General features: G+C 53.1%; 5 protein-coding genes across 5 annotated transcripts; 4 read left to right on the top strand and 1 right to left on the bottom strand.

Moving 5' to 3' along the window:
- Positions 1–787: 787 nt before the first annotated feature.
- On the top strand, positions 788–1696 carry KRP23_10679 (uncharacterized protein; the record flags this gene model as incomplete). The annotated part of the gene is made up of 1 exon (XM_067881157.1): positions 788–1696. The coding sequence occupies one exon, from the start codon at positions 788–790 to the stop codon at positions 1694–1696; it is 909 nt and encodes a 302-aa protein (XP_067741429.1).
- A 1039-nt stretch (positions 1697–2735) lies between these two features.
- KRP23_10680 (uncharacterized protein) lies at positions 2736–3284 on the top strand (the record flags this gene model as incomplete). The annotated part of the gene is made up of 1 exon (XM_067881158.1): positions 2736–3284. One exon carries the CDS (start codon positions 2736–2738, stop codon positions 3282–3284), a length of 549 nt encoding a protein of 182 aa, XP_067741430.1.
- A 404-nt stretch (positions 3285–3688) lies between these two features.
- KRP23_10681 (Glucosylceramidase) lies at positions 3689–5752 on the top strand (the record flags this gene model as incomplete). Its single annotated transcript, XM_067881159.1, has 1 exon — positions 3689–5752. One exon carries the CDS (start codon positions 3689–3691, stop codon positions 5750–5752), a length of 2064 nt encoding a protein of 687 aa, XP_067741431.1.
- A 108-nt stretch (positions 5753–5860) lies between these two features.
- KRP23_10682 (uncharacterized protein) lies at positions 5861–6924 on the bottom strand (the record flags this gene model as incomplete). The annotated part of the gene is made up of 2 exons (XM_067881160.1): positions 5861–6270; positions 6363–6924. The coding sequence occupies 2 exons, from the start codon at positions 6922–6924 to the stop codon at positions 5861–5863; spliced, it is 972 nt and encodes a 323-aa protein (XP_067741432.1).
- A 16188-nt stretch (positions 6925–23112) lies between these two features.
- Positions 23113–24297, top strand: KRP23_10683 (DCN1-like protein 2; the record flags this gene model as incomplete). Its single annotated transcript, XM_067881161.1, has 5 exons — positions 23113–23167; positions 23231–23385; positions 23450–23528; positions 23604–23863; positions 23923–24297. 5 exons carry the CDS (start codon positions 23113–23115, stop codon positions 24295–24297), a joined length of 924 nt encoding a protein of 307 aa, XP_067741433.1.
- Positions 24298–24418: the final 121 nt, after the last annotated feature.

Consider the following 24418-nt stretch of genomic DNA (forward strand, 5'->3'; position numbering starts at 1 on the left):
GAAGACGTATTTTAATACCAATTTCACTAGACAGCGCTGCGTCTCCATCGAAATCCAATCTCGACTCGACGACGATGAAACGAGCGGCGCCGTCCACAAATTGACGCCAATGCGCCAATACTTCGAACGCATGCTTGATGCATCGCCCTTCTGTTTCGGCTGCGAAGTGATAACTGCATAGAGCACCTCGCTCGCACCCATGCATTCTTGTCCTAACGTTATCGCCCGGTAAAGGCGTCCGTCTTGCTGTTCGTGCAGATTAACGCGGTGACACTCATATCGCTCGCCCTGTAGTTCAGCGCGACGCTGGCACGAAACAGATCAGCTCTCGCGCCTGGATCAGTGGAATCACCTGGTGAAGACGATGGACTCCTGGGGACGGCTCGAAATTGGTTCGCGTTCGCTAATCTATCAAGCGAGCATTCGAGCAGCAGGCGGGTATCACTTGTCTGGAGAGAAGCACGTGCCTCCACAGCACCGCACGGTGGACTCGAATGCCCGCGAGATTTGACCATCGCGTGAGCGTTCGCTGCTCAAGCGGTCAAGGTAAAGTCGGTCACGTCTTTCAGTCGTCGCCGGCAGCTGTTTCCCAGCACCAGAGTTGTATGACCAAGACTGCGTCTTAACCAGACCCAGATGACCGCGGACGTCAGCACCATCGTGTTGCTGTCGATCGCCGATCAGTAGCGGGGCTAGACCATCGGCACCAAAGTAGTGAGAGACATCTCCTCATTCCGACATTTGCCTCTTCAGCAACAAGCCGAGCACCTCCCCACGCCTCCCAACCATGAAGTTCATTGTCGCCTCCAGCGCTGTCGCCCTCCTGGCCCACCAAGTCAGCGCCCACGGCTACCTGTCGCAGCCGGCCGCGTACTTCCCCAACGGCATCGACACCAAGTACAATGGCCTTCTGACCGAGTCCTGCGACCCGGCATTCGCTGGGCTCAAGTGGAACGACAACCCGGAGGCCAACACCGCCATGTTCACGAAATCGTTCCCCAAGTCGCAGTTCAAGACGCTCCGTGCTCTGATGGACACGGCAGCGCCCGACTGCGGAAACACCGCCCTCACTGGCACGGCCGTCGACGTGAGCTCGCTGAGCTCCATGAAGTGGCAGAACGACCAGGAGCAGAAGGGGTTCATCGACTCGCACCACGGACCTTGCGAGGCCTGGATCGATGACACCCGCGTGTTCCAGTCAGACGACTGTCGCGCCGATTACACCGGGTACCCGGCCGAGATCCCCATCGACTTCTCGTCCTGCAGCGGAGACTGCACCTTCACGTTCTACTGGATGGCCATGCACGAGCCCAACTGGCAGGTGTACAAGCAGTGCGCTCCGATCGCCAATGGGAACGGCGGCGCGCAAACTGCGACCACGGACACCCCCACTTCGACGGATGCTCCTAGTACTTCGACGGATGCCTCCGCTGCGACGGACGCCTCCGCTGCGACCGAAGCTCCTGCTGCTACCAACACGCCCACGACTACCGAGGCTCCTACCTACACCGACGCCCCTGCTACAACGGACGCCCCCGCTAGTGAAGGCGAGTACACCACGGCCCCGGCATCAACCACGGCTGCTCCTGTGGAGGCTACAGACGCCCCGACCACGGAAAGCCCGGCCGCAACCTCCAAAACGAGCTGCAAGACCCGTCGCCGTCGGATGACGGCCAACCTGCGATCGGAGAACTAGGTAGACTCGCACTCGATGAATGTGTCTTAGTAGAGTCGTGTATAATTGTAGTCAATTGATGTCTTGCCCCGCACACAGTCTTGCTTTCAATGATGCCATGGAGCAGTTCGACGAAGCGAAGCGTTGCAAGGCAGAGAGCAGTGCAGAGAGTCTTCAGCCAGGGAATGAGATGCCCGGCGAACAACAAGAGATACAACTCTAGTTGCTGCCGAGGAGGTTGCAAACTGCAATAAGATATTACTTCTACTACTACTACTGTAGCATAGCAAGATGCCGCTTGCGGTGGTGTCGTCGGCAATCGTAGTACATTCGGTGGCTCTGATAACATTCGGTGTCATTAAAGCACTTTCTGTACCACCAAATGATACGCTCTTTGAGCTCGCAGTCAGCGTCTCTAGGACGAGAAAGTCTCCGAACCACACCAGAACTAGCAAACGACGTATCATTAGGCAGCGCCTGCTTCTACCAGTGAGCCACATTACTTCGCATTGGGCCAACATAACAGAAGCTGAACCAACGCATGCCGGCAAACGTCAGATTTCAGAATTCGGACAAGCATCTACGCGTACAGTATCATGTATCAATACCATGCTAGATCGTGTTGGCAGAGTGTGCGGGGTCCTCGTGACAAGGTATTTGCGAAAGCCTCCTCACGTCTTCTGCGGCGGTCTGGGCTCACCCCCCCCCCCCCCCCCCATCATCATAGAGGAAGTCATGCAGAGCTAACGAGTGAGGTCAACCGGTCGTTGGCCGACCAAGAGTGTTGCATTACCCAGCTGCTGGCCGATGCATATTCTTCACACTGCCAGTTTTAACAACCAGAAGCGACACAATGAGGTATGGCCAACCAACACACCTGAAGAGGGCTCCTCTTCAACATACCAACACCTGTGATGTTATGTTCCTCTTCAGTTGAAGTATCCATACTACTGCCACACAACGGAACGAGCCACCGTCAACGCCTGCGGACCAGAGGAAGCCAGCCACTCGCCATTCCCCCTCGTGCCGCTCAGCTCCCAAGCCCACCTCCTCCTTGCCAATGTCCTCGTCCCCCGTGAAGACGACCCACACGCAGACGACCGTGAAGAAGACGCTCGTGCACTCCGGTGGGCCCGGCGAAGCGACCAAGACGACGACGACCACCAAGACGTACGTGTTCACGTCCGAGGCGGGTGAAGAGGTTGTTCTCGACCTCAAGGATGCGGCCACGACGCGCCCCCACGCGCGCAGGATCCACGGGTCCGTCATCGCCTCCGAGTTCACGCAGAGCTCGTCCACTTTCGTGTTCGAGTACTCGTCGGAGGGCGCCGGAGCCTCGGAGCCCACCGAGATCTTCGTGCCGTACATCCACTTCCCCGGCGGCTACCGCGTCACGGCGTCCGACGGCCACTGCGCCATCGAGAAGCACGAGGGCTACGACATTATCAAGCACGAACACGACAGCCACGCGCACAAGCACCGAGTGGTGGTGGAGAAGACCAAGAAGGTCGTGGCCCAGCCCTCGCGCTTCACGTGGGAGGGACACAGCAACGTCCCCGTGTACGTGGCACTGGCCGTCGCCATTGTCACGCCCTACCTGGCGTGGTAGATGAACAGGACTCGGCTCTTTCAGCCTGTACATACCATAGCTTCTTGTGCATGGCCTCCTTCCGTCGGGCAGATCGACGCGATCAATACAAGCCACAATGCCTCTCTGTTTGTACATGCCTCCCAGGTGAGTGAGTACATTGTACTCAAGCTATTTTAGGTGAGGAGGCAAAACTGAAGTTGCAGACGAACCGATGGATTGGATTGACGACTTGATCAGCGAGGTGATCCACATGGAACCTGGTTTCTGTGCCGTCATCAAAGTTGGTGTGGAGACCAATGTCATCAAATCCGCGTGGATGCGCTTCGCCCTTCAACTCTGCGTATCCGTCAGTCACGGACCGCCAAGGTCTCGGCACTCTTCAATTTGCGTTCAAGCCCCCAAGCCCTGAAACAAGACCGACCATGTCGCAACCGAAGTCTGCGCCAGAGCCTGAGGCGTGCGTGGCTACGCATCTGAGCATGAAGGACGGACACTTTGTGGACCAGCATGGACGTGTGGCGCTGCTGCGAGGCGTGAACCTCGGCGGCTCCTCCAAGCTGCCGGTCGGCTACGGACACACGGACGACCAAGACATGAGCGCCTTTTTCGACGGAGCTGCCTCCGTGTCCTTCGTTGGACGTCCGTTCCCCTTGGAGGAGGCGGACCTGCACTTGTCACGCCTGCAGCGCTGGGGACTGACGTTCCTGCGCTTCATCGTGACGTGGGAGGCCATTGAGCATGCGGGGCCAGGCCAATTGGACCACGAGTACCTGACGTACATCCGAGCGGTGGTTGAGAAGGCTGCGGAGTACAACATGCAGGTCTACATCGACCCTCACCAGGACGTCTGGTCCAGGTGGACGGGAGGAGATGGAGCCCCCATGTGGACGCTGGAGTGCATCGGCTTGGAGCCGCGCAACTTCGAAGCTACCAAGGCGGCGCTGTGTCTCGAGACGTGCGGACTGCCGGCGTCCAAGTTTCCCAAGATGATCTGGCCCACCAACTACGGCAAATTGGCCTGTGCGACCATGTTCACCTTGTTCTGGGCCGGCAAGAAGTACGCGCCCAACTGCTACGTGGACGGCGTGCAGATCCAGGAGTATCTGCAGTCGCACTACCTGGACGCGTTGGCTGCATTGGCCGAAGCTCTCAAAGGACTGCCGAATGTTGCTGGCTACGGCACCATGAACGAGCCGTCCAACGGGTGGATTGGCACGAAGGACCTGCTGAGCTCAGGTGGGTTCCGCAATGGCTACGCGCCGTCTCCGTTCTCTGCTATGCTCCTTGGTGAGGGAATTGCCCAGGATGTTGAGGTGTGGGGCGCTGGTATCATGGAGATGATACGTGGCAAGCCGGCGCGTGTTGAGCGCGTTGACCCCAAGGGCGTGCGTGCCTGGAAGGACGGTGCTAGCTGCATTTGGAGGGAGGCTGGTGTGTGGGGATTTGATGCGCAGGGTAAGCCCCAGTTGCTCAAGCCCAGCTACTTCGACGGAATCAACTTCGGCACCGAATGCTTCCTGCCTTTCGCGAGGAAGTTCACGAAGCGCATTCAATGCATTTCGCCCAAGGCCATGATCTTCACGGAGATGCCTCCTACCGAAGCAAGCGACCTGGAGTTCCCGCAGATCTCCAGCGAGGACATCCCGCTCTCGGTCAATGCCATGCACTGGTATGATTTGATCACGCTGTTTACCACTACGTGGCGTTCGTACTTCACGCTGGACTTCGTCACAGGCAAGCCTGCCTTTGGCAATGCAGCGCTTCGCCAGCTCCATCAACAGCAACTTGCGCACACCGCCAGCTTTGGGCGTGAAAAGATGGCCAACGCTCCGACGCTTATCGGCGAGACTGGCATTCCATACAACATGAACCACGCGCAGGCGTTCGAGACTGGCGACTTCTCTGCTCAAATGGAAGCTCTGGACAACACCATCTACAACCTTGAGTCGCAGTTGCTGTCCTTCACGCTGTGGAACTACACCGCCGACAACTCGCACAAGTTTGGTGACCTGTGGAACCTGGAGGACCTGAGTATCAGCAGCCCTGACTCGGAGGCACTGGCGCATCGTCTCTCTGGTGTTCGTCGTCGCGATGACTCTGCGCGTGCCCTGCGTGCATTTGCGCGCCCACATGGACGCAGGATTGCTGGAATTCCGAGCAAGTCGCAGTTCGATCTCAAAACTGCCGAGTATGTGCTGGAGTACACGTCGGAGAAGTCGGAGTCGAGCGCGACCACGGAAATTTACGTGCCGTACGCGCACTACCCGGAAGGCTACCGCGTGACTGCATCAGACGGCCACTTCACCATCGACAAGCACGAGGGCTACGATGTGGTGAAGCACGCACACGACGGGCACGCGCACAAACACCGCGTATTGGTGCTGCCCACGAAGCCTCTGCGCTCAGGTCACTCGAACTGGCCTGTATATCTTGCTCTCGCTGCCGCAGTTGCCAGCCCGTACATCGAAGCTTACACGCGCAAGTAAGCACACCCCTGTGGCAAGACAGGCATGAGTGTAGTTGTCAGAATATAATTTCGCTGTCATTCATCCATATCGATTCCCTTACTTCTCCGTTGCTTCCACTTCTCCACTTCACAACTCGTCATCAATAAACCATTCCGTGTGGGTAAGAGCGCCTGCCGCATGTGGGCACTTGGGCGCTGCGTCGTCGTCAATGTCTTCCATCATCTCCACATCCTCTCCAAAGTCGTCAAAAACTTCATCGTCTTCATCCGTGCTGGGCACTTGATACGACCGGCTGGAGCTCGCACTGGAGCTGCGGCGTCCGTTAAACCCTGCAGACGAATCCGTCGGTTTAGCTTCAAGCTGCGTCTTCCTCTCGTTCTCATTCTTCTGCTCCGCCGCAGCCTGATCCAGCTCTCTCATATAGCGACGATGAGCCTGATACCATTGGCGTTTCTCCGCCATCGAGAGATTCTCAAACTCGTGCGGTGTCAGCGACAAATACGCCGGCAAATCCTCCGCAAATGACGCCGCAAGTGCTGCACGCGGTTGAAAGACCACCAGCTCATGGCCCTGTGAAATCGTAGATGTCGCCGTCGCCTGCGCTGCCACCGCCACATAGTGGCGATACATCTTGTCCATGGGTCTGTGCTGTTCCCCTGCTCCTGCCGCGAAGAGCTGCGTAGTCCGCCCGTATCAGCCACATCTCCGTAGACCTTTAGCGCTCCTTGTTCGCTGGTCGTGTCCATCATGTCATCACTGTCACTGCCACTGCTGTCCATGGACGGAACTTTCTCCCGCCCCAACTCGTCGAGCTCCACGATCCTGGCCTCTTGTCTGGCCTTGTCTCTCGCCTGTCGCCGTGCACTTTTGTTCCTGCTTTTGGCACCCTGCAGACACAACTCGTCCAGCTGCTCCGCGAGCGTTCGTTGCCGCTTGCGTGACGCCGGACTGCGCCCCAGAGACGACCGGAACGTGGACGTGCGCAGCAGCGGAGCGCCGTGCTGCTGGAAGTAGTTGTACGAGTTCTGACGCATGGTGCGCGAGTCCAGCTCCTCGATCTCCACGGCTGTCGAGTCTTCGCGTCGTCGACGGACGCCGTGCGCGCGAGGCATCCGCACGAACATGTTGGCGTCGGCATGGCGTGCAGAGGACGAAGACGAAGCCGAGAAGCTGTTGGATGGGGCCGCCATCGCACTGATCAGGAATGCGATCAGGAGATTCGGGATGAAATGTGAAATTTGGGGAACGATTAACAAATTCCGCAAAACTTCGTAGAACGTCACTTTTAACGTTTATTAAAAAAAAAAACGAACAACAAAAAAATCACCCACCTACCCTTTACAAAAATCAATAGAGTGTCTTTTACCTTTCTTATCTAGCACTTCCACGCAGCGGCGGGGCATGGGTTCGATAAGTGACCGTAACAAAGCTAAGGGGATTCCATCCGGCGCCTTGAAAAGTGCTGTCTTCAAATTAAACTCGTTATTGAACTGTTTCCGTTCTCGTACACCTTACTACTCATAATTGACCACAAGTTATCTATAGGAATTAAGGTCAGGTAACTTTGACGGCCAATCCAGAATAGCTACTTTATGCTCAGTGAAGAACTCCCTCGTACGTTGGGAGGCGTGGATACTGGCGTTGTCTTGCTGGTAGGTAAAATCCGTGCCGTAGTTGCTGTGGGGGAAAGGGAGAATACTCGGGCACAGTGTAAACGCATTTGTCTGAGTTCTGCCTCCCCGTAATCACAACAATTGGCAACTCGTCGCAGGAGTTGAAAGCGACCCAGACACCACGTACCTGGCGCGGCGTAGCGAAGCGTGGAGGCTTGCGTAGGTTGCACCAGTAATTCTGGAAGGTGTCTGGGCCGTCCATATTTCATTTCATATCATCAGAGAAGGTTACGAAATCCCACCCCAGTAGCGCTATGCTCCCTCATACTAAATTAGATCCTGATTGCAGCCAATCCGATCGCATATTATAATAATCTAGCCAATAGGTTACCAAAATAAAATGAATGATCAACAGATAAAACTTCCCAGGGCTGTTGCTAATTCTCCGACTCAGTCTCCGCTATGAAGCGCATCGAACGAAGCCACAGTATCAATACAACATGTGACGCGTTAGTACTGCTGGAGTGTGTTGGGGTTAAGGCTGCCTCGCAACAACAATATCGCCCGTGGGACGGCCTACGACTGGAAGAATTAGAAGGACGCAGTTTTCAACTTTAACTTCAATGGGCATGCCTCGTCGAGGACGTTGAAAGGTTAGGAACGCAAGGAAGTTTTTCCTGGCGTCACTGACCTAGAGACGTACATGAAGGACGTTCGCCGCGACGAAGCCGTAATTTACGCTTTTAGTTATGCTGTTGTTTTGTGTTGCCACGAAGATTTAGCCAATTTAGAAATTTTAAGGTTTCGTACTTTTATATTTAAAACGCATAGATGTTATCTACGGCTGGAATGACCAAGATCATGTGGGAAATTTACCTAGGCTGGATGACATCATATTGTGGTAAAGAAGATGAAGCTGCGCCCGGGCGTATTGTTCAGCGCATCGCTAATCGGTAATAATCAGTGATAATATAAAAGGTTTTTTATATTTTTATAACATTTTATGCTTTTTTCGCCTTGAAATAGCTACGGATTCTTCTCTCAGAAGCCCCATGCCGCCAAAACGTTGTACACTGACATAGAGGAAGCGGGCGAAGTTTGCCCTGGAATTTTGGGCCCAACATGAAGCCTTTAAGGGAAATGTTGAATGTTGACAAACCAGCGATAATGTTCGACATACCACCGAGAAATTCTTGGGCTGAGAAAGGGCAGAAGGATTCGGCGCCCATTTTGGGTGCGAGCAAGCACGCCGGCCGCATGACAACAGTGCTGACTGTACGCGACGATGGCTAGCGTTAATATTTGTGGTATTATGGATTGTTTTTGATGAATATGTGTCATGTTACGGATTGTTTAAGTAAATTTAAAATTGGTTTTATGATTTATAAGAAAGAAAATGCCGATTCTCTTCATCATACGCGATATTTCGGGTGGGCGGATCGAGCAAAATAAACTCTAGGAGTACACCGATGGATTCTTCTACACTGTACAGAGAATACATGGATGGATAGCTCGGTATGGAAATTCTACGTAGAAACATTATTAAAGTTTGAAATAGACGCATTCGCTGTCCTTCTTGTAGACAATTTTGAATGTCACGTATCGGAAGAAGAATAACAGCTTGTGACCGAAGAAGCCAATACTACGGTGGTTTCATTACCCCCAAACACCACCGTTGTTTGTCAGCCGCAAGATGTGGGCGTGATGGGACCTCTTAAAGCTAAAATTAGAAACAGCGAAAGTCTATGAACGGGAGGAACCGCTAAGGAAAAACGCATCCGTGTATCCAGTCTATCATTGCTGTTTGGGACACCTTAAAATAAGCGGTACCTTCCAAAAGACTATTACGAAGTATTCGGAGGCAGCAGTTTGAAATTGTGACAGGCCTCTGTCACACGGTTGCCATCGCGCCTCCGTGATGACCAATCACTGTTTTGATCAATCTAATGGCTGGAACGGTGTCTGCACTCGACACCGTCTCGTCTATCAATCAATCAGAGTCAAAATTGCCTACTGCTTCCTACACTAGCAGTACAAGCTACGTGACGGCCAGTAACCCGTTACACCTGGCACAGTAGTCACCGAAATTTGTGTCACCGATGCTAATTTATGTAAGGTGTTTTTGATTTTCTTCACGGAAATTATGTGAGTGTTGCTATTTTTGAACTTACAGTAATTTAGTAGTGTGTAAAATAATGTCACTCTCACTTACCGATATCTGCACTGGTGTCATCTTCAGCTGAGCTGTCGTCACTCACGCTCACCACTATGCCCCCATCGCAGTAACTGCAGTCTTTCCAGCAAAATCATCGGGATACTTCTGGATTATGTTCTAGAGATGAGGAAATAGCTGATCTGGGGTCCACGAGCCATCAATGTGAAGCGAAGCCCACATCTGATCATTGTCTTTCTCGCGTAGTTAATACCATATTTGTCGCGATAAGCGTTCACTTCACGAACACATTCCGCGGCCATGGCCAAAAATCACTTCTTGCCTGGGTTCCTCAACTTTCCTGACCACAGACATTCTTACGCTTTGTGTTCTGCCATTCCTCATCCTCAATAAGCTCGATCTTCTTCTCGTTCCATTTACGGCGTCAGGCACCTTTTATCTTAGCGAGTACAAAGTCTGCGGCTGCATAGGTCGGTCGCGTTCAGTGGAAAATAGGTGAGACGAGCCTTCAATTTTGCTATATCATCCTTGCACTCATCCTCACTTAGATGAGACGAGCTGTTGTCCAGAAGAGCTATCTTTTCACGCCCACGCGTCCAGCGTTCATTGCCCTTATTTCACCGAGATACTCCCGAAACACTCGCTTGCTCATCCATCTTTTAGCACCCGTTTGTATCATCCGGGATACCCGAATTGGGTAGCAGGAAGACACGTTTGAAATATCATCATTGGCTGATGAATTTGTTCGCTTGTTTCAGTAGAAATTCCCACAACCACAGTCATTCATCCCCACTCGATAGAAGAAAGCAAAAACACCTGTGCTTTTTGAACATATCACTGCATTCCACTCACTAGCACTGGTACAGAAAGGACAGGTACTGTGGCTGTGTCAATCACAGGGAAGTTTTGATTGGTTGTTTATCAACCATAAATTAGAATACATTGAACCAGCTGCTCCACGAATTCCCTACAACTCAAATGAGCGGCGACCCCTACTTCACGGCGCTCGAGCGCCTGGTGGCGACGGAGACTACGGCGGCACGGGCTACGACCTCCCCCGGATCAGGACAAAACTTCAGTACGACAAGGAGCGCTACGTCTCCGGTCCTTTCTCGTGGGAGAAGTCATTTCCACGGATGCGCCAGCGCTTCTGTTTCGAGATGCATGCAGTGACGTGGCAGGAGTCCGTGGCCACGCACAGATGCCACTGGACCCCGCGCACTTGCTGGAGGGTATGGAGGCGGGCAGTATCTTCGCGATGGTTCGCAATGGTGTTACGAAGGCCAACGAAGCGGGCGTCTTTTGCCCTCCAGACCAGTGCGCTGTCGAACTCGCGACTACTACACCAAGCTTGGCTTTCCACGCAACCAAGCCTGCGTGTGGAAGTCCGAGTACTGGCTACAGGTCGGGAATCGCGAGTCTGCAACCCACGTTGATCACGGACGGGTCGTGTCATTCATCCCGCCGTGCGCCCGCCACTGCTTTAAGTTTTGGGTGTTTTTCCCCCAAGGAGTCAGTCGAAGATCCAGTTCAACTACAGCAACAAGGACAACTCCATCAATCGGGTGCTGCACACACCATACAGTGGGGTTCTTATCCAGAGACCAGGTCACGTCGTGTGCCTGAATAATCTGGTCTTTCACTCCGTTCTACTCACGAACCAGCCTGAAACCCCTGATGAGGACAGATGGGAGGCATCTTTGAAGATGTCATCGTGTGCGCAACGGATCGCATCGAGTCGTTCCGCAACGCGACTAAGGTTGCTTCAGGATCCAAGAAATCGTCACGTAAGGCGTGGGACCTTTGCTTTCGGCGTACAGCATCATGGAAGAGGGCGTTACGACCCAGACAACTACGAACAAGTGCTGAATAAGTTCCTGCCCGAGCTGAAGCTAGACGATAGTCCGAGAAAGCGCGCGTGGGAGCTGCAGCCAAGGCGGACAAGAAGCGAAAGAAGAACCAGAATGGAGAAGGTGCGCGCCGCGAAGCGCGAGACGTTGTGTGTGTGGTTCTTTGTCCACTCATGGATGGCGGCCTCAGCTTCTTGCTCGGATGGATGGTCAGATTCAATAGCATACTGGGAAAGTGACAAGCTTGAACCGGCCCCATTGATGTGCGTTCAAGAATGGCAGTCTGAAACGGAGGTGGCTGACTTACCGAAGCTTAGAAGGCGGACAGGATTAGTGGTGTCGACGTCTTATCAAGTAAATCGGAAAATGTCATGATGACCTCTGACTCAGTTATCCAGAGATACCATGTGGCTCGGTCAAAATACAGTCAGATACCAAGGGTAGGTCATGACCCAAACGTCTCCTTATGATTGGTGGAGAGCCAACACTGCATTAGCATAGACTCACTACAGCGATAGAGTGGAACATCTGAAAGGCTTCACTGGCGCTACCGTTTCTTGGTTACCGCACTCATTACGCTGTCCAGGCTGTGGATCAGAGTCAAGGTGGTCAAGAGTTAGTGCCCCCGAGCATCGTTGCCGTCGTTGTACCAAACAGGAAGAGACTCCGAAGATCATTTCGCACACCATGACCAAGTATCGCTTGCGCTTCGTTTGTGAGCCTCCCCTCTCGCATCCACGTTCCGCGTGGCCCATGTGAGGCTCCATTCTCTAAACTGCATCTTCTTGTTTTCATTGTTCTATGCGCTACTTCTGAGTAAAGAGCTGACACTAACTACATAAGGTGATATTACGATAATCACGAGATGCGGTGTGTCACTGTTCAGATTAGTCTCTCACGGTGAGCAGCACTCCACGAGAATGGGTATGTATACAGCTGATGTTTTTACTACGACCACATCAATGTGATCATACTGCGACATCGTAGTGATGACAGGGCTAAAATATGTTGTGGTGTATATCCAGTGGCAACTACGAGATCCTAAACGAGATGAGAGAAGGGATTAAGTGTTATCACTTATACGCTAAGCAAATGAACACTAATTATTACTAACACGATCTTTTTTGTGTAACCATTAGAGAATGTGTCGATACTCTTGCGCCCCCTTTACCATCAACTTCACCAATTGCGGATCCGACTGTGATAATGTCTCGCACTAGTCACCGTACGTATTTGATGCTGTATAAGCGTCTAGAAAAACTTGGACTCCCTCGCGGATAAACTCCACTTCGTGCCATATGTTCGCTCTAATGTTTCAAGAGAAGGCTGGTTAGCCAATCCCTCGTGCCATTCAGTCCAAAGCTGACGTATGGTAGACACACCACGGCTCATGAAATATTGAGGAGTACTACCAATAGGCGGAGACACTTGTTGCTGGGTAATTCCTGATGTATTGGTATAGTCCGTGTGACCATGAACCATAGGTAGATTGAGGCCTTCGCTGTTGATATGTTGAACAGGCAGCAATCGCAAGGCAATGTCGCCGTGAAGAAATGAAGTGAGTTTTCCTTGCACCTGTTGTACAAGTTTCACCATTTCCTTATGCCTTCGTTCTACTTTGCCCATGACTGCGGCGTGTTGGGTGCTTATTTGCTCAGACAAGAGAGGCATAGCTACTTATAGTTGCGCTTACAGAATGCTGAGTTGCATGGACGACATGAAACAGGTAGTGCGATATTGCTGAAACCTATCACCGATTATTGATGTTGTCGTATTTTAGCAGGAAGTATTCAAACAGCACGACTGCGTCTCGGATCAGCACCACACGCAAGTACTGCAGTAATTCAATGAACCCCGTGCAGCCAAATTTCATTCCCATTCCCCGGATAATATGTTTTCTTTAAATTTCTCTAGACTCGTAAAATATCGAGCAAAAGCTCACCAGGAGGTTCGCTTATCTAGCAAATTGTAGGAAAATGATGCTACGCAATATGATTGGATGAAATTACGCTAGGCGCTGCCGTTTGGTTGCTGACGTTGAAGTGGTCTGCTCTTGGCATTGCTGTGCCTCTCAAAGTAACGATGAACAGTTGTCACCGATAGCTCTGCATCCCGACGTTTTTTTATGTAGTTGTAAGGTCATCCCAACGCGAAAAACCTCTACCGCCTCTTGCTCTGACATTTCGCCCGTAGAGCTGACCCAGTCGCCTCTGCTGCTAGTTTGATTTGTCGTATTAGTACACCCCAACCTGAGAACATTTTGTGCAGCGTTTGCTCGGGAGATCATGGGACCGAATGCTTTTGAATGGCGGGTATTTCATGTGGTGTCTCCAAACCACCAGAGCTTCCAAACTCCAAACGGTCCAGTTTTCGGAAATTCAAAGACTTCGGAAGCAAATGGAATTTTCCGTCATAATAGTGTACATTTTGTGCGGTGCTCGTACTTTCACCAGGGCAATCTGTTGGTCTTTGTGATCGCGCTATTCCAGCCCTCGCTAGCAGCTTTTCTATCGTTAATTCTAGCTGGTCTTTAGTGATGTTTCCAGCCGCGACGCCTTTCTTTTCTATCAGGTGGCCAATTCCTTCCAAAAGAACCGGCGGCAAGTTGTCAATGGCGGATTTCATGACTGAAGTTGCTCGTAAAGCTCAACATGCGGAGTAACGCCCGTTGGAATCATCAAGACGATGTATCCACTACAAGTTTGTACCTGAGTTGCTCCAAATGATCATCATGTCGGAATCAAATGTCGAAATCAGAGGGTGAGAGATAGGTAGTGTAGCTCTAAGATAATTGGCGTGAAATACCAGGACAATACAGAGTTTGAGAATGTCTTGAAGCGTACTATCATTTTTCAAAGCAGGAAACATCTCAGCACACATTTGCTCAGGGTAGAGTCTTGATTGTTCTCAAAGTGAGGTGGAAGAACCGCAAAATCAGCAGAATTAAGCGGAAGACCTGCAACGACCCATCCAAGATACTGGTCACCCGCTGATTCATACCGTATGTATCGATCCTTAACCCCTCCTAAAGACCAACCAACTCTCAGACACACTCGCGATAGATGGCCCACCGGTTGTGCCGCTGCAGGCGAACGTCGCGACGCCTTTGCGAATAGAATGCGTCCCGTAATGGTTTAGCCCGGATTGCCCAACCATAAGCTGCCTTAATGCTGTGCCAAACCGGGCCTTTTGCTGGGACCCCAGAAAAAGATGTCCTGGCTGCTGTATGGGTCGGCAAGCTTAAAACATTGCCAGTGATGTTATCCAACACGTTGCAGGATTGAAAGGGTTTGCGTAGATGGACGTGGGTCTTTTGGTCCACTGTCCTCTTGATTGTCTTGAACTTGTGTATTGCGCACCCAATGCTGTCGCCATGGGAACTTAAGTGCTCGGTGCAAATGGTCTGAACAGATTCAGATCGAGATATGAGATTCCATTGCGTAGTCAAGAAAAAATGAGAGAAGGCCCCATCTTCCCGCAGCAATGTGGATCTACAAAGATCCTGGTAGATATAATAGGCAGTGAACCCTTGCCAGACTCACGAGGAGCACCAGCTTGATGTTTTGAGGCTTGGAGCCGTTTTAATCCTGAAAAGAACGGCGACATACTCTTCTGTACGACGTGGGGAGGTATCTCCTTACGTCGGTAAAGGTCTTTACTGAGCTCTGATATCCATTAAGAGTGCTGATCCCGACAGTCTGCCGCTTCTCCACTAAACATTATCGAAGTCACGCACCTTAAAACGATTGAGATTAATTTGTCCACACCTATCAAAGTAGCTGCTCGCCTCATTGCTTTAATTGATACATCCAGCGCGATATGGCCATGTGACTGCTGGCTTACGCATGCTGCGTTCTTGGAGCTATGCACGCATCGCGCACACCTTGTGCAGTCACTTCGTTCGAAGCAATCACTCTCTCCACCACGGAAGCTCCTGTCATCCTCACATCATCGGCTAAGCCACCCGTGTCAACCACCGGAGCCAATCAGGCGCGCCATCGCCGTGGACGCAGCAACGTCCACAGGGTGGAAGTGGCTGTCCTAGACTGGATCCTCGAGCGCGCATGAACAGCTTCCACGCTGGGAGTACTCTGTGTTGTCATCTTGAGAGTAGCGGCACCTATCGATCCGCGCTAGTCTTGAATGGGCTCCAATGCACCGTGAGGACCGGGTCACTGTGCATTGGCACCACTGGAGGCGTCTGTATGCGAGCAATATGCGCTCTCTACACCTTGATGTTCGCCCTGGAGAGGCTGAGAGCGTGACAATGGCGTTGTGTTGCACCCGTTTTAGGATCCACGCTGTGACCAATCCCAGGAAGCTGTTTTCGTGTAGGATTTTCGAGCTACAAAACAAACACTATTAGTCTCACCACAACCTGCATACAAACGTTAGGTCACTCTGCCCCTCACTACTTGTGTAACTGGAAAAACATCGGAGATTTTTCCTACGATTGCATACAACTCGTAGATACTGACTATGAAACAAGACAATCAACTATGACGCCGTCTAAATATACAAGCGTGATTTTGCTGGATGATCTGAGAGTGCGCGGATAGCTTCTCGAGCCAATGGCGTCGATTATACAGCCTCGACTGTATCCACCCTCACCTTCCGCGCTTCCGTGTTTGACTGATGTCACATCTGCGTTTTCGAGCTGCCTTACAATCTATTGTCGATCGATGTGTTTTTCTTATTGAAAGTCATCCCAAGGTGCGCGAAAACACGGAACGGCGTAACGTGGTTTACCTATTCATGAACCGCCTGTAGCAGCTCATGAGAAATCGATTGTGACGACCCAAATTTTTGAGCACATGGAACAAGTGCGGTACACACCAATCAAAGCGAGCACTCTGATTTTGAAGGTCTTTGTAATACTTTGAGTCAAATTTTGAGCTCACGGCGTCAGAACAAACAAAGCGGTAATAATTGTTTTTTACGCACTGACCAGTTGATGAACCATGGCCTCCATACAAACTCTCATATAAAATCATATCAGTGCGCTCTCCAGCAGCCATGGCCCAGGACCAGACGCTCGTTCGGCGCTGTCGTCCGTCACCGCATGAAGCGGCTGTGGCGCTTCGAGACCGCTTTCGTCTTTCTCTTTTGCGTGGAGGTGTCACCAGCAAAGCTCTCTTGCGCAGATTTGCTGGCTGGCATCAGCTGTCTTCCGCGAGCTCTTCTTTCTTAGTGGTGATGGCGCAGTGTCAGGATGTGCTGTCTCACCTCTTCTCTCACTCGCAACCAACTTGAGAGTCCAAGCCCACCTCGCACGATGCCTCCATTGATACACTGTCGAGCCTCGCTTCCATGTTTGGCAGAGAGCGGGAAAATTCCGCATGTCGAAAGCCATTTTGATCGCATTTTTGTTAGTCATGATCTTGTCCTTGTACGCTCGACTGGCGATAGCAACCGTCTCCTTTTTCGAGATGGTGACATCTGCTGACGCCTTGAGCACGCGCCTCAACAGCTTACGGACTTCATGCTTGAACCCCTTACACGGCCATATCCAGTGGCTGGGCTAAATGAGTCGCGTTAGCCGGAAGAAAACCAGGATAATGCCATAAGCTCGAGCTTCGCTCACAGCAGAAGCCCCCATGTGTTGTGTACATCCATCGCAAACAAGCACGATCAGACGGGCAATGTCAGCGCCAATCCCATCGGAAAAATGTTTAATCCATCTGTCAAAATTGACAGCATTGAGAAATCCTTTGGCCGCCGTGTGAATTCCAGAATTAGGAATGTGGCAGCCGTCCAGAGCTGTGAGCCTGACCGTTTTGTCGGGTAACATATAAAGCGGTGGTGCCGCACGACTATTTGCACTCACGGCTGCAACAGCAGACAGGTGGAATGCTGACAGTGGACTTTGCCCACACGTTGGACGAGCCACGAACAGCAAGCACAGTACTCGATTGGTGCTTGCTGAGGAAGCTAGTCTCATCCATATTCCAGTGTGGCTGCCGTCGAGATATGGATAATAATCAGCTTCGTCAGCTCGTAAAACAGCTTGCCCAAACCAGACGTGTCTGCCTCATTTCGAGCACGCGCGAAGGCTCAGACGCACGTAGTGACACTCAGGATGACGATCTGGAAGCGTTGTACCATCCGAGGTCAGGTCCTTGACGGAGCGCAGGTTGCCACGGATCATATGGTGCACGTCATTTGCAGCCTGGAAACCTCCCACGGTTGCACGGGCACCAATCGCCGCTGCATTGCCTCAATCCACGTGGCGATGTCTGCTTCGCACGCAGCAGCAGTGTCGGAGCAGGCCCTGGACGTTGATGTTCAATAACACGACCTTCTTTGCGCACTGCGACTCGACGTTAAGTGTTGATAACGACACTGGTGATGATCAGCTACAGCGGTCAGGGTTTCCCCTGCAAGAAACGCGCTCGATCGCTTCCTCTATGTGACGGGGCACCACAGCCCTTGCACAGAGGAAGTGCTAGAGAGCGTAAGCTCTCGGTGAACAACAGTTCACGGTTCCCGGTCTAAGGGACCGACTACGACTTAGACGGTAGGTTTAAAGACTGAATATTTTATAGGTGAGTCAAGCTTGATCCTTACAAACTCTAAGTCACTATAGTAAAAGCTAAACAAGTGCCCAATGGTTGGCTCACCGCCAACCGGTACCACGTACCATGGGCACAAAAGAGGACATCCCGTCACTCTTTATGTAACATGGGTACACGTCGGTGTACCCCGTTACATCCTCCCCCACTTATCTGAGAATCACACCTTATTCTCCAATCAGAAGGGAGAGAATTGGAACTCCCAAATTGGGAATTCCCGGGCGCAGCCACAGCACGGCTGGCGCGCCCTCTCGACAGTCACGCAGTGACTTGTGTCCGTGGCGGACACTGCGAGGTGCTTCCTTGCACAAAGGACGATGTCGGCCGCGAAGCCGCCGTCCTTAGCAACTCGTGTTGCAGGCTGCTAGCAAGCGCACAGTGCTTCGGCACGGGATGCTACTGCATCCAAACTTGCGGTGGTTCTCCTTGACCACCTGCAGTTCACTTGGGAGGAGCCGTGGGCCCTCCCTGACACTTCGTGTGTCTTGTGTCTCCCGTGTGGGTCGACACCATCCCGGGCATCACATAGCCCAAGAGTGGAGGGAGCTCGCAGCTCACCTCCTGCCATGATAGCGGACCCGCATGGGTCACGCTAGTCATGGCTGAGCGCGTGAAGCATCGGCGCCGTACACGCGCTCAGGTCATTCGTTGACCAAAGCACTAAGCATCGTGCTTCGTCGTAGTGATACGACGGCTGCCATTAGCAGCCTGCTCATCACTAAGAGCATTTCGGGTAGAGCAGCAAGCTCCACCCCGCGTCTAGGTCGTCGTACCATAGACGCTTCGGTGTCGGACATCGACACCGAGGTACCCATCGGTACTTGAAGCATGGTGGAGAGTTACATGCACTCTCTACCACCTTCACTCTGGTGCCGGCGATTGCTTCGTGCATCGCCAAGACCAGGGCACGGTCGGAGTGTGTGCAAGCCTGCACGACACTCGGTCTTTTTCAATGACCACGACTGGCGTACGGGCCTGTGAGCCCATACGTCAGTGGTTCGCCGTGTACTACGGCTACCACTAGAACATTGAGATGTTCCGAGTGCGTGCAAGCATGCACGGCACTCATCACCACATGTGACCGCGTCGGCGTACGGGGCTGTGCTCCCGTACGCCAGAGGTACGCCGCGTGTCAATGTACCACGGCTGCCTCGAGTGCCGCAAGCGTGCAGCACTGATGCTGTACAGTTGTTGGCTCATGCCAACAACAGCTTCCGTGAGGAAGCTAGTCTCTCTAGAGACCTGGGAGGAGAGGTATTTCCGAACCCCTCCCCCTCTTACGATTGATCCCCCCTCCGGGGTGACCGAGTCGACCGCGGCTGGAATTCATCCAGCCCGGGAACAGTTTGAGTCTGTGCGACTTGACGTGGGAACGATATTACCCACGTCGGGTGAAGCCACCATGGGCTCACCTGGTGTGTGGAACTATGTTACCCACACAGGAAGCGCAACCCGCGTCTTCCTCTTCAGTTAAGGTCTGGGCGACCGGGCGATATACATTGCGCCAGGCACGACGTCAACCATGTGACTCGTGCCGTGAATTGAAACACTGGGTTCTTCGGAACCCAAGCGCAGCTTGCGCTTCGGCATACAAGGGTCAGCAATGCTGACACCTCGGCCTTTGGTAGCAGCTGATAACCGGCTGCACCATCGAGCCGACCGTGTGTCTGAGGAGCATAGCTCCGAGTCGTTCATTGCGACTCCGGTCTGGTACGTGCGCAGACCCGACTTTCGGCGGCGACGGTGTCGTCGGCGGTCATCAGGACGTGGAACTAAGTTACCCACGTCTTGGTGGCGGTGCCAGGAGTCTTATCGACTCCGTGTGGAACTTGGTTACCCACACAGGAGGTGCTTATAGCAACCTCCAGCTGGCCACGATCTCGGCCGTGGACTTAAACCACCGGTCCGGTAGTGCCACTCGGCACTACTGAAGTCGAAGCCCGTACGGCGCGACGACTTCTCGGCGATGGTCGCTGTGGTATAGCGCAGCCACACATGCCGGGCAAGACGCCCTGTCCATCGGCTAAGCCTTTGGCGGTCCGCGAGGGTTACCCGCGATGGACATGGTCTTGCGACCTGTTGACGTAGTTATGCGTAACTACGTCAACAGAACTCTTCCAGGACGTTCCTGTCCAGAACAGAAGAAGAGTTCAACTCTTCAGGAGAGGTCTCCGGTTACAGGAGTACATCTCCCCAGCCTTCATGCTGGCCTGGAAGTCGTGCAGCGACATTCCCTCGAGGTTCAGAAACTCTGACACCTCCGGCAGGGCGGTCAAACTTATGACCGCCGCCTTGACCTGACAGGTCTCGCCGTCGAAGATGTGATAGCATCTTCGGCCGGCCGTGCCTGAGGAGCGTTGATTACTCCGAGTCGCTCGTGGCGACTCCAGTCTGTTTCAACAGACTCGGCTTACGGCGGCGACGACGTCGTCAATGCCTACCCCGGCGTGGTTCTTCGTTACCCACGGCCGGTGGTGACTCAAGGGCAGAGTCGGGAATCTCATCGACTCCGTGTGGCACATTGTTACCCACACAGGAGGTGCTCTCGGCAACCTCAGCCCTGGCCACGGTCTCGACCGTCTTGGCCTCACGTGGACTTGTTCTACTGGGGAGCTGACATCCCCTGGCGCTGATACAGTCGAGGCCTGTATGGCGCCACGATCAGGAGCGGTGGGTGCTGCTGGCGTTGCAGCTCCCCTCGCTGGACTATTAGTCCTGTCCACCGGCATTGCCTGTGGCGGTCCATTGCCCGCAGTGGACGGTGTCTCAACACCTGTTGCAGCTGCAACTACTCCGACGACTTCCGTACGTCGGCGGACGCCATTGCGTCCTGGTAATCCTTTCGGATACCGTGTGTTCTGGCAGAGGTGGGGTCATGACTCACCAATGCTCTGCCAGAAGCTGGGTGCCGGTTAGCCTAGATGGCTTTCCGACACCAATTGCTTCAGGGTGCGTGCGTCCATGGCACGGCGCACCCAAGCGGACGCCGTACGTGTCCACGACCACGTACGGGTCGCAGCTGTTCAGGTATGTGAACCTGACAGCAAGGTCTATGCAGACCATTGCCGATGCTCTCTCACAGAGAGTTGGCAATCGCTCCGGCGGCGTACGAAAGCATTCGACGCCCCTGGAACTAAACGTTCCTAGGGATATTAACATCCCCGTACACTCACGTGTACTAACGGCAACCCAGCGTTGCCATCACCGATTCGAGACATAATGTCTCTCGTAGGCTAAGCCTCCATGGTGTGCGCCACCCGCACACCCGTCACGGAGACTCAACTCTCCCCCCTCTGGGGAACCCGCCATTACTGGTGGCCGGAGTTCCCTCGGCCACCTGGCCGCGGCTTGCGCCAGCGACCGTTAGGCCCTCGGGGTTTGAGGGATGGGTTCTTCCCCACCCCAGTCGAAGGACACACACGTTGGTAGTGTCCTAGTCCGCCGCATTTATAGCAGCGGACCGAGCCAAGCTCAGCAGAGCTCAAGTCCATAGGCTCTGGCTCGTTGTTCGCAACGACAAGTTGCGCAACAACCGGAGTACCAGCCTGCTTATGGCTGTACTCCTCCTGGAGGGCGATCTTAATCGCCTCCTCCATAGTGGATGCATGCACGCGGAATAACTGCGTGCGTGCGGGACCGACCTTCAGGCCGTCCATGAAGACCGTCGTCTTGACGTCTTCGGGCAGGGGGTTCCCCACCAAAGATGATGCCAACGTGCGCATCTCTTGTACGTACTCGTACAGCTCGCGCTTCCCTTGCTTACAGGCGAGGAAGCGTGAGCGCTGGCGGAACGCATCGTTCGCCGGGAGAAACGCAGCGCGAAGCCGCTCGCACAACTGTTCCCAGGATGCAAAGCATCCAGGAGACGTCGTCTCCAGCGTGTACGCCCAATTCTTGGCACGACCGCTTAGGTTGGACAACGCGAACGCAACGCGAAGTCCCTGATCCGAGATGAGACCCGCCCTCATGGCGATCTCAACTTCTCGGATCCAGAAGTGAAGGTTTTCACCTTCCTTCCCTTCGAACGCAGGCACAGCCAGCCGCAAAGGCTTCGGCTGGACCGGCTTCGGCTCGGCCACAGAGGCCTGCAGGTTTCCCTGCACGTGAGCAATGAGCTCACGCTCATACGTGTCGAACGCGTTCACGCGTTCGACTTGCTCGGCTGGCGTCACCGACGCCAAGCCTCGGAGGACATCCCTCCCAAAGATGCCTCCCATCTTTCGAACGGACTCGAACTGCGAGTCATTCAAGTGAGGAAACTCACTTCGTTCCATAGTGGCTCAGGCTTTGAGACCACAGAGGATTCAGGTAGTCGAATCCTACCCGCGTAGGCGTGGATTGACTACAAGTGCTACCAAGTGTGACGGGGCACACACAACCTTGCACAGAGGAAGTGCTAGAGAGCGTAAGCTCTCGGTGAACAACAAGTTCACGGTTCCCGGTCTAAGGGAACCGACTACGACTTAGACGGTAGGTTTAAAGACTGAATATATTTATAGGTAAGTCAAGCTTGATCCTTACAAACTCTAAGTCAACTATAGTAAAAGCTAAACAAGTGCCCAATGGTTGGCTCACCGCCAACCGGTACCACGTACCATGGGCACAAAAGAGAGACATCCCGTCACTCTTTGTAACATGGGTACACGTCGGTGTCCCGTACACTCTAACTCTTGCTTTGCCGTGTAGCATGCCTTCATCTCCTCCGTCGGAGGGGGGGGGGGATATCGAAGTGAGTGCAAAGAAAAAAAATCGAAAGGTCATGAACTGGTACATAAATTGCAGAACCAATCATAGTGGTCGATTTCAAATACGAGGATATGATTGGGCAATATCCGGCTCAGTTCATGAACTAGTCAAAGTGCAAACCACGTTAGTATTATTTTACTGTGTTCTCATGCATTTTATGTGCACGGTGTGTTGTTAATTGCGTTCTCAATTCCAATAATTGCTTCCCTGTTTTTTGTACACCACAATTAAAATTTTGATTTGATCTCAAAATCCAAATTTATTTGTGGCACGACTAAGGTGATGGATGTGAACGCAGCTTGCTTCGCCCACACGCCTCCTCCAGTTTCTCCAGGGCACCAGAGCATTCCTCTCTGACTCTAGTATTACATTACATGGCTCTGCAGCTCCAACTGTCGCCGTAAACGCCCAGAAGCCTGCCGCCATGGACCTTTCGAAGCTGCGCGTGAAGGAGCTGGCGGAGATCTGCCGCAAATTCGGTGCGTGTTGAATTGATTACTGCTGTATTTCCATAGGCGATTGCAGCTGACGAATCCTCGCAGGCATCCGCACCAGTGGGCGGAAGGCGGATCTGGTGGAGCGGATAAAGGCCAACAACACGTACCAGGCGGACGTGGCGGCGCTGGCCAAGATGGGTATCAGTTCCGAGAGGCACACGAATAGCCACGGCGGCACTAAGAGAGGCTCCGGACATACTGTAAATTAGATTTGAGTGGTCAATAGGTATAGATGGCTGGTTACTGAGGGTTCTGTTGCTGCAGATCGATGGGAGCAACAAGAAGCAGAAGAACGACAAGGACGACAACGTTGCTATTGACGCCGTGTTTGCCCGCTTCCAAGGTGCTGACTGGTGATCAGAAGATGTTGAAGAGGGTGTTGCAGGTGCTGAACTGTGCTTTTTTGCATGGTCTGCAGACCCGGAGGCGGACGAGATGTCGATGACGGAAGACGGTGTTCTGAAATTGTGCGATGCTCTGGGGGTCGATGCCGAAGACCCGGTGACGTTGGCTCTGAGCTGCGCCATGGAGGCGGAGACCATCGGCATCTACACGCGCACTGAGTTCCGACGCGGGATGCACAAACTGAACTGCCACTCGATTGGAGACCTGCGCAGCAGTATCCCGACGCTGCGTGGCCAAATGCGTGACCGCGCCCAGTTTGCTACTATTTATTCGGTACGTGGCTGTTATGAGGATATTTGGTCTGGCAATGGCAGGTTCTGATGTTGGTGCAGTTTACGTTTGGGTTCTCGAAAGATCCGACGCAAAAGAGCTTGGCGCTGGAGCTGGCTGTGGGGCTTTGGGACCTCCTCCTTCCCGACCATTTCCACTGGCGCCGCCACTGGCTGAAGTATGTTAGCGAGAACTCGCGTAGCGTCGTGTCGAAGGATCTGTGGCTCCAGGTGCTGGACTTCGGCCACCAAATGAAACCGGACCTGGCAAACTACTACGAGAATGGAGCATGGCCCGTTTTGCTGGACGATTTTGCAGCACACATGCTGGAGCTTATCTCCAAGAAGGGTCTAGCTGCCGTGCAGCGAGAGGAAGATGCCATGTCTGCAGAGAGTGACAAGACGGACGAAGCCGAGAGCATGATGGTGGACGAGTAGCCAAGTGGCGCCTTTGGCCAAGTCTCTGTAGGCTTGGTATCTGCGGTTCCACGTTTCGAAGACGATTATCTACACAGTTTTACACTTGGGCTCACGGTTCATCTTCGTGTTTCCCAACAGG

The sequence above is a fragment of the Phytophthora ramorum genome (assembly GCF_020800215.1).
Source record: "Phytophthora ramorum isolate Pr-102 chromosome Unknown Phyram_PR-102_s0010, whole genome shotgun sequence".
Taxonomy (NCBI): Eukaryota; Oomycota; class Peronosporomycetes; order Peronosporales; family Peronosporaceae; genus Phytophthora; species Phytophthora ramorum.